At 42.5% G+C, this 14765-nt stretch overlaps 1 protein-coding gene across 14 annotated transcripts in view; it reads left to right on the forward strand.

Annotated features, from left to right (window-relative positions):
- ABI3BP (ABI family member 3 binding protein) overlaps nt 1-14765 on the forward strand; it is a 733533-nt gene that overhangs the window by 682192 nt on the left and 36576 nt on the right. For all 14 annotated transcript variants that reach the window (XM_073586187.1, XM_073586193.1, XM_073586188.1 and 11 more), the window contains 2 exons: nt 10399-10478; nt 11557-11586. In XM_073586187.1, the coding sequence (XP_073442288.1) occupies nt 10399-10478; nt 11557-11586 (110 nt within the window). The remainder of the gene's footprint in view (nt 1-10398; nt 10479-11556; nt 11587-14765) is intronic.

The following is a 14765-nucleotide window of genomic DNA, read 5'->3' on the forward strand; positions in this document are numbered from 1 at the left end:
TCCCAACCGTGGGGCTCGAGGGTTAGGGACCCTTTGGAGTCAGATTCCTCGGTGGAATGGAGAAGTAAGGACTCCCCTGGCTCATCCCCCTCGTCCTCCTTGGAGGAAGAGGATTCCGGCTGGTTTTGTCTGCCGCTAGACCGGGTGGACAAGTTGGTAAAGGCGGTGAGAGGGACAAGGGAAGTGGAGGAGCCTAAACCACAATTATCCATGCAGGATGTCATGTTCGGGGGGCTGGATCAGAAAAAGCGAAGGGTCTTCTCTTTGAATGAAAAGATTCAGGATCTAATTCGTAGAGAATGGAAAAGACCAGATAAGATGGGCTCGCTACCACCAGCCCTCAAACGTAGATACAACTTTGATGATCCTGCGATCAACACTTGGGACAAAGCCCCTAAATTAGATGCGGCAATCGCCAAGGCATCAAAAAGATCCTCACTACCCTTCGAGGACATGGGGACCCTTAAAGACCCCTTAGCAGATACCTTCCTTAAAGGAACCTGGGAGATGGCAGCCGGTTCCTTAAGACCAGCAGTAGCCTCAACATGTACGGCCAGGTCCATGATGATCTGGTTAGACCAATTGGAGTCTCAATTAAAACAAGGGACACCTAGACAGACAATTTTAGGGGCCCTACCAGTAATCCAGGAGGCCGCAGCCTCAGCGGATGCAGTTAGAATGGCTGCTAGGGCAGCAGGACTTTCCAATGCGGCTCGTAGAGCCCTGTGGCTAAAGTGCTGGCCGGGAGACATTCAATCCAGGTCGAAACTCTGCACTATCCCGTGCAAAGGGAAATATTTGTTCGGAACAGTCCTGGATGAGTTGCTTGAGAAAGCCGGGGATGACAAGAAGAAGTTCCCTAATCTGTGGTCCGCATCCTAACGACGTTCGTTCAATAGAAGGAAATTTGGTCAGGGAAGAAGGCGCAATCCATCACCTAATAGAGACTGTCCCAGATGTGAGGATAGAAGGAGGAGAGGTATGGGCTTTATGCTCAGGCGTTCTTCAAGAGAGCGAAAGAAACTTGTCCAATGACTAGCGATTCCCGTGGGGGGTAGACTGTCAGTCTTCCTACCAGCATGGCTGCAGATCACCAATAGTGACCGGGTGCGGAACGTAATATCCACCGGACTCAAGCTGGAGCTTAGTTATGTTCCTCGGGATACCTTTAAACTAACTCCCTTCGCCACTTGAACAAACTGCTTTAGAAGCAGAAGTCTTGAGTCTATGCTTAAAGAAGGTCCTGATGGAGGTTCCGGAATCTGAGAGAGGTAGAGGCTTCTACTCTCCCCTGTTCCTGATCCAAAAGCCGGATAAATCATTTAGGACCATTATTAATTTACGTTCCCTTAATTAATTCTTGGTTAACCGAACCTTTAAGATGGAATCTATCAGTTCAGCAATAAAGATGTTGTTTAAAGTGTGTTTTATGGCAGTCGTGGATTTGAAAGACACGTACTATCATGTGCCTATCCACGCAGACTTCCAGCAGTTCCTGAGAGTGGCGGTTTCAATGGACTGTCTAATCCATAATTTTCAGTTTAGGGCTCTCCCTTTTGGTCTCTCAGCAGCGCCCCGGGTATTTACGAAGATAGCTGAAGTCATGGCTCATCTACGGGAGGCTGATATCCTGATTGTCCCGTACCTAGATGATTTTTGATTGTAGGGAATTCGGTGGACCATTGTCTATCCCAGATAGAAAGGGTTAAGTCCAGACTAGAGCACCTCGGATGGATAATAAATTATGAGAAATCCTGATTTCAGCCCCCTAAGAGTCCAAAAGTTCCTAGGCTTACTGTTAAATTCAGAAACCCAGCAGTGTCTTCTGCCATCAGATAAGTTAGAATATATACAACAGCAGGTACTTTGGGCGATTGAAAAACCTTCCATGACCCTCAGGCAAGCCATGTCTTTGTTAGGCTCTCTGACCTCATGTATGCCAGCAGTCAGGTGGGCGCAGTTTCACACTAGATCCCTTCAGAGGGACGTCCTAGTTAGCGACAGGACCTTAGAGGGGTCTCTACAAGGTCAGATATCTTTGAGCCACTTGACTCTTAAATCTCATAGATGGTGGCTTGATAAGAACAACTTATCCTCAGGGGTGCCCTGGGTGACCCAGATAACCCGCATAATAACCACAGATGCTAGCCCCTAGGGTTGGGGGGCCCATATGGGGGACATAGTGGTCCAGGGACATTGGGACTCCAAAGCTGAGACCTCGTCTAACCAGAGGGAACTGTTGGCGATTGAGTTGTCAGTTAAAAAACTCATTATGTACCTACAGGGTCATCATGTGAGGATCCTCTCACAGTAGCCTATATCAACCACCAAGGTGGAACACGCTCCGAGGCCCTGATGCGAATAACAGAACGTCTATTTCAAATAGCCGAGAGAAATTTTCAATCTTTAACTGCAAGGAGAATGGGCTTTAAACACGGACGTTTACAACCAGATTGTACGCAGATGGGGTCAGCCGGAGGTAGACCTCTTTGCCAGCAAAGAAAACAGAAAAGTAAAAAAGTTCTGCTCTCTGAACCCCAGGGAAAATCCACTGGCAGTGGACGCCTTCCTGATAAAATGGGACTTCTCTCTGGTATATGCCTTTCCAACGTTAGCCCTCTTACCTCTGGTGGTGAGAAAGATCAGGGAAGATCGAGCAAGGGTCATATTAATTGCCCCATTCTGGCCCAGGAGGACCTGGTTCGCATGGTTGAGGACTATGTCAGTATGCGATCCCTGGGTACTGCCGAACCTTCCGAATCTTCTCTACCAGGGGCCAGTCAACCATCCACAAGTAGCAGGACTCCATTTGACGGCATGGAGTTTGAGAGGGCACTGCTAAAGAATAGAGGTTTCTCCCAAAATTTAATTAATACCCTCCTGAAGAGCAGGAAGCAGATTACTACAGATATCTATGCTAGAACCTGGAGGCGATTCCTGTCCACCTCTGAGTTTAATCTCAGGGATGGAATACCCACGAAACAGATTCTAGAATTCCTTCAGAGGGGTCTCGAGTTGGGTCTTTCCGCAAGTACCTTAAAAGTGCAGGTTTCAGCCTTGGGGGCCCTATTTACCTGTGATATTGCCAGCAACAATTGGGTGACTAGATTCATCAAAGCTACTAGTAGATCTAGACCCATACACAGGGATAAAGGTATACCATGGGACTTGAATTTAGTCCTTACAGCTCTGACAGAGAAGCCATTCGAACCTCTGAATTCGGCCTCATTAAAGATTATATCCCTTAAGACAGCTTTTTTGGTAGCAATAACATCCGCACGTAGGATAAGTGATATACAGGCACTTTCTAGGTTGCCCCCTTATACAGAGTTTTTACATGATAGAGTAATCCTAAAACCAGACCCAGCATACTTGCCCAAGGTAGCGTCACACTTTCACAGGACATAAGAGATAGTGCTCCCTTCCTTCCTCCCTAATCCTACCAACCCTAAAGAGCAGAAGCTTCATGCGTTAGATGTTAAAAGACGCCTACTAAAATATATCGGCTACTGATCCTTGGAGGAAAGAACGCATTATTTTTATCCTTCCAAGGTCCTAAGAAAGGGTTTAGGGTATCAAAATGCACGTTAGCAAAGTGGATTAGGGAGGCTATCTCTCTTGCTTACACAACAGGGGGCGGTCTGGCTCCACAGAATTTGAGGGCGCAATCTACTCGTGCCATGGCGTCATCTTGAGCGGAGAGATCTGGAGTGTCAATTGACCAGATATGTAAGGCGGCCACCTGGTCATCTCCTTCCACCTTTTTTAACCACTATTGGTTAGATATGGGTGCCTCCTCGGATCTCACCTTTGGGCTAAGGGTGCTGCAGGCTGTAGTCCCTCCCTAAGTTAGTTTACATCTCTGTAATTCTCTCGTGGTGCTGTCATGGGAGTCCGAATAAAGTATTAAGTTACGTACCGGTAACGGTATTTTTCGGAAGCCCATGACAGCACCCTTAGTTTTCTCCCTTGTTCACGTATAGGGGTGCACTCCTTCCTCTTAGAAAGCTATTTCACGGATTTACCTTATTTTGGAGTAAAGATTACATATAAATTGTAAATAGGATTTATATATTGTATATATTGTATATATGCTGTGCCACTAACCATGGTAGCCTCTCAAGCTCTGTAATCCAACTGATGCGTGGGAGAGGTGCCGCCCTTTTGTATCTGTAGGTTTCCTATTCCTGAAGGGCGGATCCCCTCTCTCGTGGTGCTGTCATTGCTGTCATGGGCTTCCGAAAAGTACCGTTACCGGTACGTAACTTAATACTTTGTCACACGGCAGACTTTGATGGAATGGTCTGCGGGTTTCATGTCACGCTTGGAGAGCTCCTGATGTGCCTAAACAGTGGAAACCCCATTTTTGAAACTAGACCCCTCTTTTTAGAAGTGCACAAAACTGTGGCGGACCATACTTTAATGCGCACCTAAAAAGACAGACACCGCCAGATCATAGGCCAGATTGTGTCCACAGTGCTTCTATTCATTATAGGGAATATTCCACCGGGAGTTCCGCCTGAATCACATATTTCAGAGATTTACACGGAAACCCCGGTGTAAGCGCTCAGCGCAGAGTGCAGGATAAATATGAGCTGAGCCTTACTGCGATCTTTAAGGAGCAGAATAAACAAATCAACAGCAGGTAAAAAATAGATTTTATTTATTTTTTACATCATTTCTCATGCGGTAAGTGATTAAACTACTTTATTCTTCGGGTTGGTGCAATTGCAACAATGCCAGATTTATTTAGTTTTTTATGTTTGGCTGCTGTCACACACTAAAAGACGTTATTTATTGTGCATTGCCATATTTTGAAAGCTATAATTTTTCCAAGACAGAGTCATGTTAAAGCTTGTTTTATGTGGGACGAGTTGACATTTTTATTGGTACAATTTTCAGGCAAATGACTTTTTAATTGATTTCTATTCTGATTTTTGGGAGGCAGAATGAGCAAAAAACAGCAATTCAGGATTTTTTTGGGGGGTATGCCATTCACTGTGTGGTAAAATTGATAAGGCAGCTTTAGTCTTCGTGTCAGTACGATTACAGCAATACCACATTTATATCTTTTTTCATGTTTTGGTGCTTTTACACAATAAAAACTATTTCATAAGAAAAAATTATTATTTTTAGATCTCTTCATTCTGAGAGGTAAAACTGTTTTATTTTTCTGCTTATGGATCTGTACAGTAGCTTGTTTGCAGGACAAGATGACATTTTCAGAGATACTATTTCTATTTACATTCGTCTCTTTGTTTTATTCCACTTATTGTATGGTGGTATGATGATAATTTAAAGCATCATTTTTTTGCCTCATTTTTTATTTTATTTTATTTTTATGGTGCTCACTGAAGGGGTTAACTAATGGGACAGTTTTATAAGTTTGGATGTTCTGCATGCGGCAATAACAAATATGTGTAGTTTTCTGTTTATTTTTTTTCCAGAAAATTATTTATTTATGGGTACAATATATATATTTTTATTATTATTTTGTGATTTTTTTTTAAAAAATTACTTTTACAATTTTTTATACTTTTTTTCCCTTTTTTTACTTAGTCACTTTATGGGACTTTCATATTTTTCACTTTGATGCACAGAATTGCAATGCTTTATAAACTGTCAGTGCTGCACTGACATACAAGCTTGTAACATTGGGAGCAGGTTGTGGGATGCAGCAAAGGACAGGAAACAAAGCAAGGGTTAATGGTTTTACTTAACACAGGGATACTCCTTGCAGGGAGGTAAACAGTTAAATGGGGGTAAAAGGCAATTTCAATGTGGGAAAAGAATATGCAAAGTCAAAGAAGAATAACAAAGGATATTGTGATAGCAGTTCTTGTTGAATCAACTTAGCATGTCAGTCATCTCTCAGGCTGTAGAAATCTCAGGGCAGGAAATGGCGCCAATGATGGCTGGTGCAGTGCTTGTCTGATGTGAGCTAGAGGGTAACAATGATCCCTCTTCTGGCGACAACGGACAGTGTCCGGTACCTTCCGCTGGGCCCCTAGTCCATTTGCAGATGTGGCTGAGAGGGAGAAAGCCTCAGCACTGTCTGAGCCCAACATGGCCCGACAGATATACACTGGGTGTCGGAGTGCAGACAACGGTCCTGCACCCGGCCTCTTTTTGGCGGCACGCGCACAGTAATTACGGACCTGAAGCGCTTGGCACCTTGGTTCGTGGTGGCTAACGGGCACGCCATATGTCTCTCCTCACAGCCTCGGTTGTCAGCGGCGGCGATAACAGCATTGTGTCACAATGGTAAAGATTGGCTCCTCCCTGTGCATGCCTTTCTAAATGCTGTGATTGATATCGATCGCAGAATTTATCAGGTTAAATTGTCGGGAGCAATGAGGGCACCGTTCATGGCAGTGAGTGCCGGGTGTCAGATGTCATATCAGCTAAACACCGGGCGGAACAGCTCCTGTGCGTAGGCGATCGGTAAATATACCTCGTTAGTCAGGAAGCACTTCTCAAACTATATGTACTTCAAATGTCGGGAGGGGGGTTAATCTAAAAACAAATTAACATTGTTTTTATATTTAAGAAAACAATCATGCCAGTAACATACAATGTGTCCTTAATTTACCTTTTCTGGTCATTTTATTATGCTAAGAGATAAAGTTTTACATTTGAACATCATTAGCTTTGCTAACCTTTTTCAATGGTTCTAATATATCACAGAAAAATGAATCAGTGATGACTTTGGTGTCAAGTATGCAGCAGATGCAAATTGAATTCTGGATTATGATGTATTTAATGATGCAGTTCTAACAATGATGGATTGTCCCTATAAAACAAGTAGTCCATTTTCTACAGCTGGAATTGGAAAAAGCTTTTCAATTACTTCATTTTATACATGTTATTTTTGAAAACTCCTCTGTATAAAGTGAAGCTCTTTCGCTCCTTGTGTATGAAAATATTTTTTTTACTGCCCAACTAATTCACAAAACCATTCCATTTACATATCTTAAATGTTTATCTTAAAGCACCACACCAGCTTTTTTTTTCTTTCAGCACTGGGGTGGTGTTTGAAATGTACATCCCTTGCCCACAATGATATACTCCCCCACCAGCGTCTTCATTGTTTTTTGGCTCCGCTACGGTCCTGCAACATAAACTTGTGAGTGCAGCTTCTTACTCGCCGAAAGCCAGAAGTTACATCACAAGCTCTCAGTGCAAGTCTATGACAGCCAGAACGAGATGCTCATAAACTTGTATTGAAAAGTGATCTCCACGTTGCTCAATGAAATACTGAAGCTGCCGGGCGGTTACTTTTTGTAGGAGATCGAAGGAAGCAACGCTGGAAAATGATGAAGGTGATTGAGACAAAGGGTAGGGGAATTACATTTAACCCCTTAATGTCCAATGACGGACACAGTCCGTCATCAGACATTTCCCCTGCTTTGATGAGGGCTCCGGCGCTGAGCCCGCATCAAAGCCGGGACATGTCAGCTGTTATGAACAGCTGACATGTGCCCGCAATAGGCGCAAGCGGAATCGCCGTCTGCCCACGCCTATTAACTAGTTAAATGCCCCTGTCAAAGCTGACAGCGGGCATTTAAATAGCATTTCCGGCCGCCGGGCCGGAAATGACCTCATCGCCGACCCCGTCACGTGATCGGGGGTCGGCGTCATGTTGCCTGGACAACCAGAGGTCTCTGAGACCTCTATGGTTGTTCCAGGTATATGGCTTTCAGCGCCACCCGGTTGTCGGCACTGAAAGCACAGCAGTAAATCTGCTACATATGGGCGATCTGCTCATCGCCCATATGTAGCAGAGCTGATCGGGTTGCGCAAGCTTCTAGCCTCCTATGGAGACTATTGAAGCATGCCAAAAGTAAAAAAAAATGTTTAAAAATAAAAAAAAATTAAAAAAACCTAAAAGTTCAAATCACCCCCCTTTCGCCCCAATCAAAATAAAACAGTAAAAAAACCCTCCCACATACACATATTAGGTATCGCCGCGTTCAGAATCTCCCGATCTATCAATAAAAAAAAGCATTAACCCAATCGCTAAACGGCGTAGCGAGAAAAAAATTCAAAACGCCAGAATTACGTTTTTTTGGTCACCAGGACATTGCATTAAAATGCAATAACGGGCGATCAAAAACGTATCTGCACAAAAGTGGTATCATTAAAAACGTCAGTCCGGCACGGAAAAAATAAGCCCTCACCCGACCCCAGATCATGAAAAATGGAGACGCTACGGGTCTCGGAAAATTGCACAATTTTTTTTTATTTTTTTTTTTTAGCAAACTTTGGAATTTTTTTTCACCACTTAGATAAAAGAGGACATATACATGTTTGGTGTCTATGAACTCGTAATGACCTGGAGAATCATAATGGCTGTTCAGATTTAGCATCTAGTGAACCTAACAAAAAAGCCAAGCAAAAAACAAGTGTGGGATTGCACTTTTTTTGCAATTTCACCGCACTTGGAATTTTTTCCCATTTTCGAGTACACGATATGGTAAAACCAATGATGTCATTTAAAAGTACAACTCGTCCCGCAAAAAATAAGCCCTCACATGGCCATATAAACGGAAAAATAAAAAAGTTATGGCTCTGGAAAGAAGGGGAGGGAAAAATGAAAATGTAAAACCAAAAATACCCCTGGTCGTTAAAGCACCACACCAGTGGTGTAATAAAAAAAAAAGTGGTGCTGTAAGAAAACATGTAGGCACTGAACTTGTTAATTGGCCCACCCCCTTGTGGCAATATGGATAATGCGGCCACAACCCATAGCAGCCATGCTACGCTGTTGTCTTTTAACGACTCTTTAGAAAATTAACGTTGCAGGGAAACAGCTGTTTCACCTGCATAACACTGCAGCCATTATATCTTTGCCAAGAAAGTTGTAAACATACATTTGTCTAAAATGTTTTGTTTTGCTGGAGCACTAAGATTTTCCTTCACTGGAACTAAGTGGTTTAGGTGAACCACTGAAAAACAACTCAGTAGCATTTTCCCTCCTTCACCAAACTTCACATTTGGCACAATGCAACGTTTGATGGAGGTGGGATAATTCTCCTGGTATTTGGCAAACCTGAGCTCCTCCATCATAGTCCCCCAAACCATCACTGATTGTGGAAACGTCACACTAGACCTCAAGAGGCTTGGATTGTGTGCCTTTCCGCTCTTCCTCTAGACTCTGGGACCTTGATTTCCAAGGTCTAGTGTGAAGTATCCACAATCAATGATGGTTTCGGGAGCCATGTCATCTGCTGGTGTAGGTCCACTGTCTTTTATCAAGACCAAAGTCAACGCAGCCGTCTACCAGGAAATTTTAGAGCACTTCATGCTTCCCTCTGCCGACAAGCTTTTTGGAGATGGACATTTCATTCTCCAGCAGGGCTCGACACCTGTCCACACTGCCAAAAGTACCAATTATTCCTGGTTTAAAAACAAGTATCACTGTGCTTGATTAGCCAGCAAACTCGCATGACCTTAACCCCATAGAGAATCTATGAGGTATTGTCAAGAGGAAGATGAGAGACCTAAATCTCTGAGCACGCCTAAACTAATCGGAGAATACCTGAGCATGCTTGGAAATCTCGAGTAACAAGCATACTCGCTCATCACTAATTATAATCTGATTTATTTGTTATGGTTTTTCAATGTGTCTGTAAAAAAATATTGTTTGTCCATGATTTTTTTATAAGCTGTCCTGGAAAAAAAAATTAAAATTAAAGTTATTAACCATGAGAACCTTCTTCACACCAAGTGAGCTTCACGCTTGATGCGATATATGATTTTCCTTTCCTAGTTGCTGGCATCACCTCATTATGGCATATCATATTTCTTCAGGACCACACTTTTCATCCACAGGCCATCTTAGTAGTATCTCCCCTATCCTACCTTATAGGATAATCCCTGGTCACTTTCCAGATCCCTCAGTCTTGCCTTATGATATGGTTATACTTTCATTCTGTGCTTTCCTACATACTGTATGTATTTTGTGTTTTGTTCAAAATAAGGACAGAACTTGGGATCTGGGTGTTAAGAAGATTTTGTGTTTTCTACTGCTGGATCCAAACGCATTTTAGCCTTAGATACATGAAAAAAGCAGAGACTACTGGAACAGCTGAGTGGGCAAGTTGTGTGTGTTTTACAAAACAGAAGTTAGTATGTAGAAAGTTATGCTGGTGGTAAAGTTTCCAGTCCTTCAGTTTATTGTGATCTCGCTTTATTTTTCCTATAAGGAAAGTATAAAAATATTTACAATAATTAAAACCATGACATAATTCTGAACACATTTCTCTGTAGTTAGCAGGTTAACCAAACTGTGCGGGCATAGTGCCGACCCCACATATTGATGGCACAGAGCCCTATGTATGATGCCATTTGAAGGAAAACCACTAACTGAAGTTGTCATTTCTCTTCATTTTATAGTTATGAGTTCCAAGTAATACCAAAAAATCCTCTCGGTGAAGGACCAAGCAGTGCAACGGTGGAATTTAATACAGAATCGGGTAACTATGTACTTATGTTGCTGTTGGCCAATGTCCATACATTGAAGGGAATATCCTAACATTGAAATCATCTGTTTTGGGTCCAGTGATGCATTCTTCTGTTCCATCAACTTATAGAAAAATGTAGCAAAATGTTTCCATTAACATCCCTGATTGGTTTTAATAAACGGAAATCAGTGATTTCAGTTGGACTTATTAGTTGATGTCAGTTGGGCTATTTTCCATCAGGATTCTGTTGCATTTGTTGAAGAATAGTATAGTTTACTTCTGTAGAAGAAAATGAAAACCTGAAAGAACCAAGTAAAATGTAAGGGATCTTTTAGTCTATGGTTTCAACTAATTAAAAAGTCCCCCATCATTGATTTGTCTAAAAGAGCTCTCCCTTTACATTTTGTCCATCAGTATACTAGCAATCTGTCCATCAGTTTGATCACCAGTTTTTCGAAGGACGTCTACTAAAATTGAACATCAAAAAGGATGAAGCGTTCCCAATCAGAATTAGATCTGGATTTAAAATCCAGGTGCATACCGCATAATTCACATGTGACGGAATGGCTGATGGAGGCTCCAACCTTCCTCAACAGTGCGAACAATTATGCTCTGCTAGAAATATGGAAAAAGAGAAAATCATGATAATTTTACAAAGTTTATGTACAGTGAAAACAAGCATAATGAAGCTATAAAAAATACCTGAACATATTTCATGCAGAAAAAAAAGTGACGCAGAACCCATTCATTTCAAAAGCTCTTGATTTTAGGCTATCATATTTCCAAAGACAGCTGAAAATCTGATGTTCTAATTCAGAAATATTAGGCACCATGGGAATCCTGGAGTGATTTGTGTTCCAGAGCAACATCTCCAGCTGACTACACATCTGGTCATAATCTCTCTGTGCTGAGAAATGTGCTGGAATTATATCCATGTGTGAATAGTCTCTCTCATTTCATAGGTTTTTAAGGCTCATTGGAAAGTAGAAGGTCTATAGTGCCTTACTTATCCCAAGACATTGGTACTAGTGGAATGGAATATCCTGTGGTAATATGCAGTAACTAACAAAATATTCATTCTTTTCTGCAGCTGACCCAAGAATAAGTGAACCAGTTACAGGTAAGAAAGGTTAAAAACATGGTTATGATCATGGTCACTGTTTATTTTTATATCCAAATATATAGCATCATACGAGGAATATGATAGATGCCGCAGCCATGTTTATTTTCTGACAGCTTGTTAAAGAATCAAAAATATACTAGTAGGCTAATTGTCAATCTATGAAATAGATCCAAATGTGAATGAATGTCTAAGATAGGAAAATTAGACATCGAGCATCAGAAGTGATGTCAAGCTTTGTGCAACACCATGGAATATTTTGTTATGAAATATGCATAGCATACAAATGTAATAGAAACAATTGTCAAGAAAAAATAAGTGAATAACCTATATTCCTGCATTGATTCCTAAACAAATCCAGATTGATTGTTATCCAATTTACAATTATAGATAAATACAATCTAACTAAATTAATAACACTCAAGCAGTTGTACAGTTTATGTTTTTAATAGTTAAGGTAGAAAAAAACATCAGTCCATAGGTTCAGCCTAGAACCCTAACATGTTGATTCAAAGAAAGCTAAATCTTCCAGGCAGATGCTAAATACCCCATATTAAGGAGAAAATATGTCAATTAGGATCAACATCCCATCACAGAAGTTGAATATCCATCGCCTGTACTATTATATTTTTCATGAAAGGTATCCAGGCCTTCCTTGAACTTGTTCAATTAACCAACCTTCACAAAATCATTTAGAATATTTTTTTTCCTCTTGCAAGAAATATTTATCTGTGATGATGGATGAAACTTTTTTTCTAGATGTAGAGGATTCCCCAGTTTCATCTTTGTTGCAGGCCTGAGTGTAAGACGTTTATTAGAAAAATCATGTAATATCCATTTATATGTTTGAAAATTGTGATATCATCCCTTAGCCATCTTTTTCCCAGGCAGAACAGCATCAATTTTGAAAACCTGTCTCAGCACTGAAATGCGCCCATTCCTTTAATAACCTTGGTTGCTCTTCTCTGCACCCGCTCCAGTTCAGCTATGTCCTTCATATACACCGGAGACCAAAACTGAAACAGTATTCTAAATGTGGCCGCACTAGTGACTTGAATAGAGTCAAAACTATGTTCTCGTCATGAGCATCTATGCCTCTATTAATGCATCCCATTTTATTATTAGCCTTGGCAGCAGCTGCCTGACACTGGCCACTAACATTAATTTAGCTGACCACCAATACCCATTAGTGCATGACCTTCCACTTATTTACAGTAAACTTTTTTGAGCACATTAAGAAACATCTATAGTGCGGGGGTAAAAGCAAATGAACCATATTTGAAGAACGTTAACGTGTTTCAATAATAGACCTGAATAGTGTTGAGCGATACCTTCCGATATCGGGAAATATCGGATTGGATTGGACCGATACCCCAAAAATATTGGATATCGCCGATTCCGATACCCGAAACCAATGCAAGTCAATGGGGCACAAATATCTGAATGAAAATAAACCCTTTCTTTCCTTGTAGGTTAATTCTACATGAAGGAAAACAACTAAAAATAATGTAGAATGTATTGGGGGAGGTGGAAGACACATTAAAGGCATAGAGGTTTAGCCCAATCAAATGGAATAGTAGGAATTAATTCTTTTTTTAAGAATTTTTGGAGTTACAAAGATATTGACTATGTGTCACGGGGGCTTAGTTCAACTAAGGCTGAAATACCCGGGGCCCCTGTGGTGTCCCTTTTACTAGGGGAAACCCTGTCTGACCCTCAACCCAGGGTTTTTGCTGAAGGTGCAAATGCCTGAGCCTCCGACCTTTCCTTATCTCCTGCTCAGCCCTGCACTTAACCCTCCACCCTCCACCCAGTGAGGAGTCACACCACCAAGGCTCCCACACAAATAATGACAGACAGGGAGAACTTAAACTGCACTGCGCCGCACACACACAGGAATAAACAGTAATGTGAACAGGGCACAACTAAACACAAATATGGGAAGGAGAAAGGATAACGACGGATCATACGACACCAGATATGAATCTCTCTCTCTTGAACACCTCCACTCCAGATCGGAACCACTTGGTATGAAACACAAGCTATAATCGGCGACGCCCATATGCCAGTATGACTATTTAAAGACCGTGGGCGTGACTAACCTTCCAACCTGGTCTCCAGCAGGATTAACCCCCGAGAGCCTGAAGATCAAACCGGCGCCACTGAGGCTATAGTGGCTGGAGGTGGAACTACCTCTGCCTGCCGGATGCTGTGGTGTGAACAGCGTCCGACATGACAGTACCCCGTCTTCTACGAGGGACCCCAGGGCCCTCAAGACTCATAGGACCCGGCTTGTCCGGATGACGACGGTGAAAAGAACTGACCAGCCGATCCGCATGTATGTCTGAGGCTGGAACCCAAGACCTCTCCTCTGGACCATACCCCCGCCAGTGCACCAAATACTGAAGAGTACGGCGTACTACTCGAGAGTCCACTACCTTGGCGACCTCGAACTCTAACTCGCCATCCACCATGACTGGAGGTGGCATCGGCGTCGTGTCCACCAAGCCTACCACCTGTTTCAATAAAGCCCTGTGAAAAACGTTATGTATTCTGTACACCGCAGGAAGTTCCAACCGATAAGCCACTGGGTTAATGATGGCAGAAATCCTAAAAGGCCCAATAAACCTTGGACCCAGTTTTAAAGATGGGATTTTGAGTTTTATGTTCTTCGTAGCTAACCACACCCATTCACCCACACACAGGTCCGGACCTGGCACGCGTCTACTGTCAGCCACCCGTTTGTACCTGGCACTCATGCTCAACAAACGCTGTTTCACCCGCCTCCAGACTGATGACAATTGGGCTCCTAGCTGATCCTCCTCCGGGACACCCCCGGAGTCACCCTGACGTAAGGTACAAAACTGAGGATGTTGACCGTACACACAAAAGAATGGAGACTCTCCTGATGACTCTTGGCGGTGATTATTTAATGCGAATTCGGCCAGAGGAAGGAAAGTAGACCACTCCTCCTGGTTGTCGGACACAAAGCATCGTAAATACTGTTCTAGATTTTGGTTCATGCGCTCAGTTTGTCCATTAGACTGTGGATGAAACGCCGATGAATGTGACAACTTGATCCCCAACCTTGAGCAAAAAGCTTTCCAAAACCTCGCCACAAATTGCGTACCCCTATCAGATACTATGTCAGACGGTACTCCGTGGAGTCTGACCACCTC

This window comes from Dendrobates tinctorius, unplaced genomic scaffold, assembly GCF_039654945.1.
Source record: "Dendrobates tinctorius isolate UK_male_01 unplaced genomic scaffold, ASM3965494v1 ptg000091l, whole genome shotgun sequence".
NCBI classification, from domain to species: domain Eukaryota; kingdom Metazoa; phylum Chordata; class Amphibia; order Anura; family Dendrobatidae; genus Dendrobates; species Dendrobates tinctorius.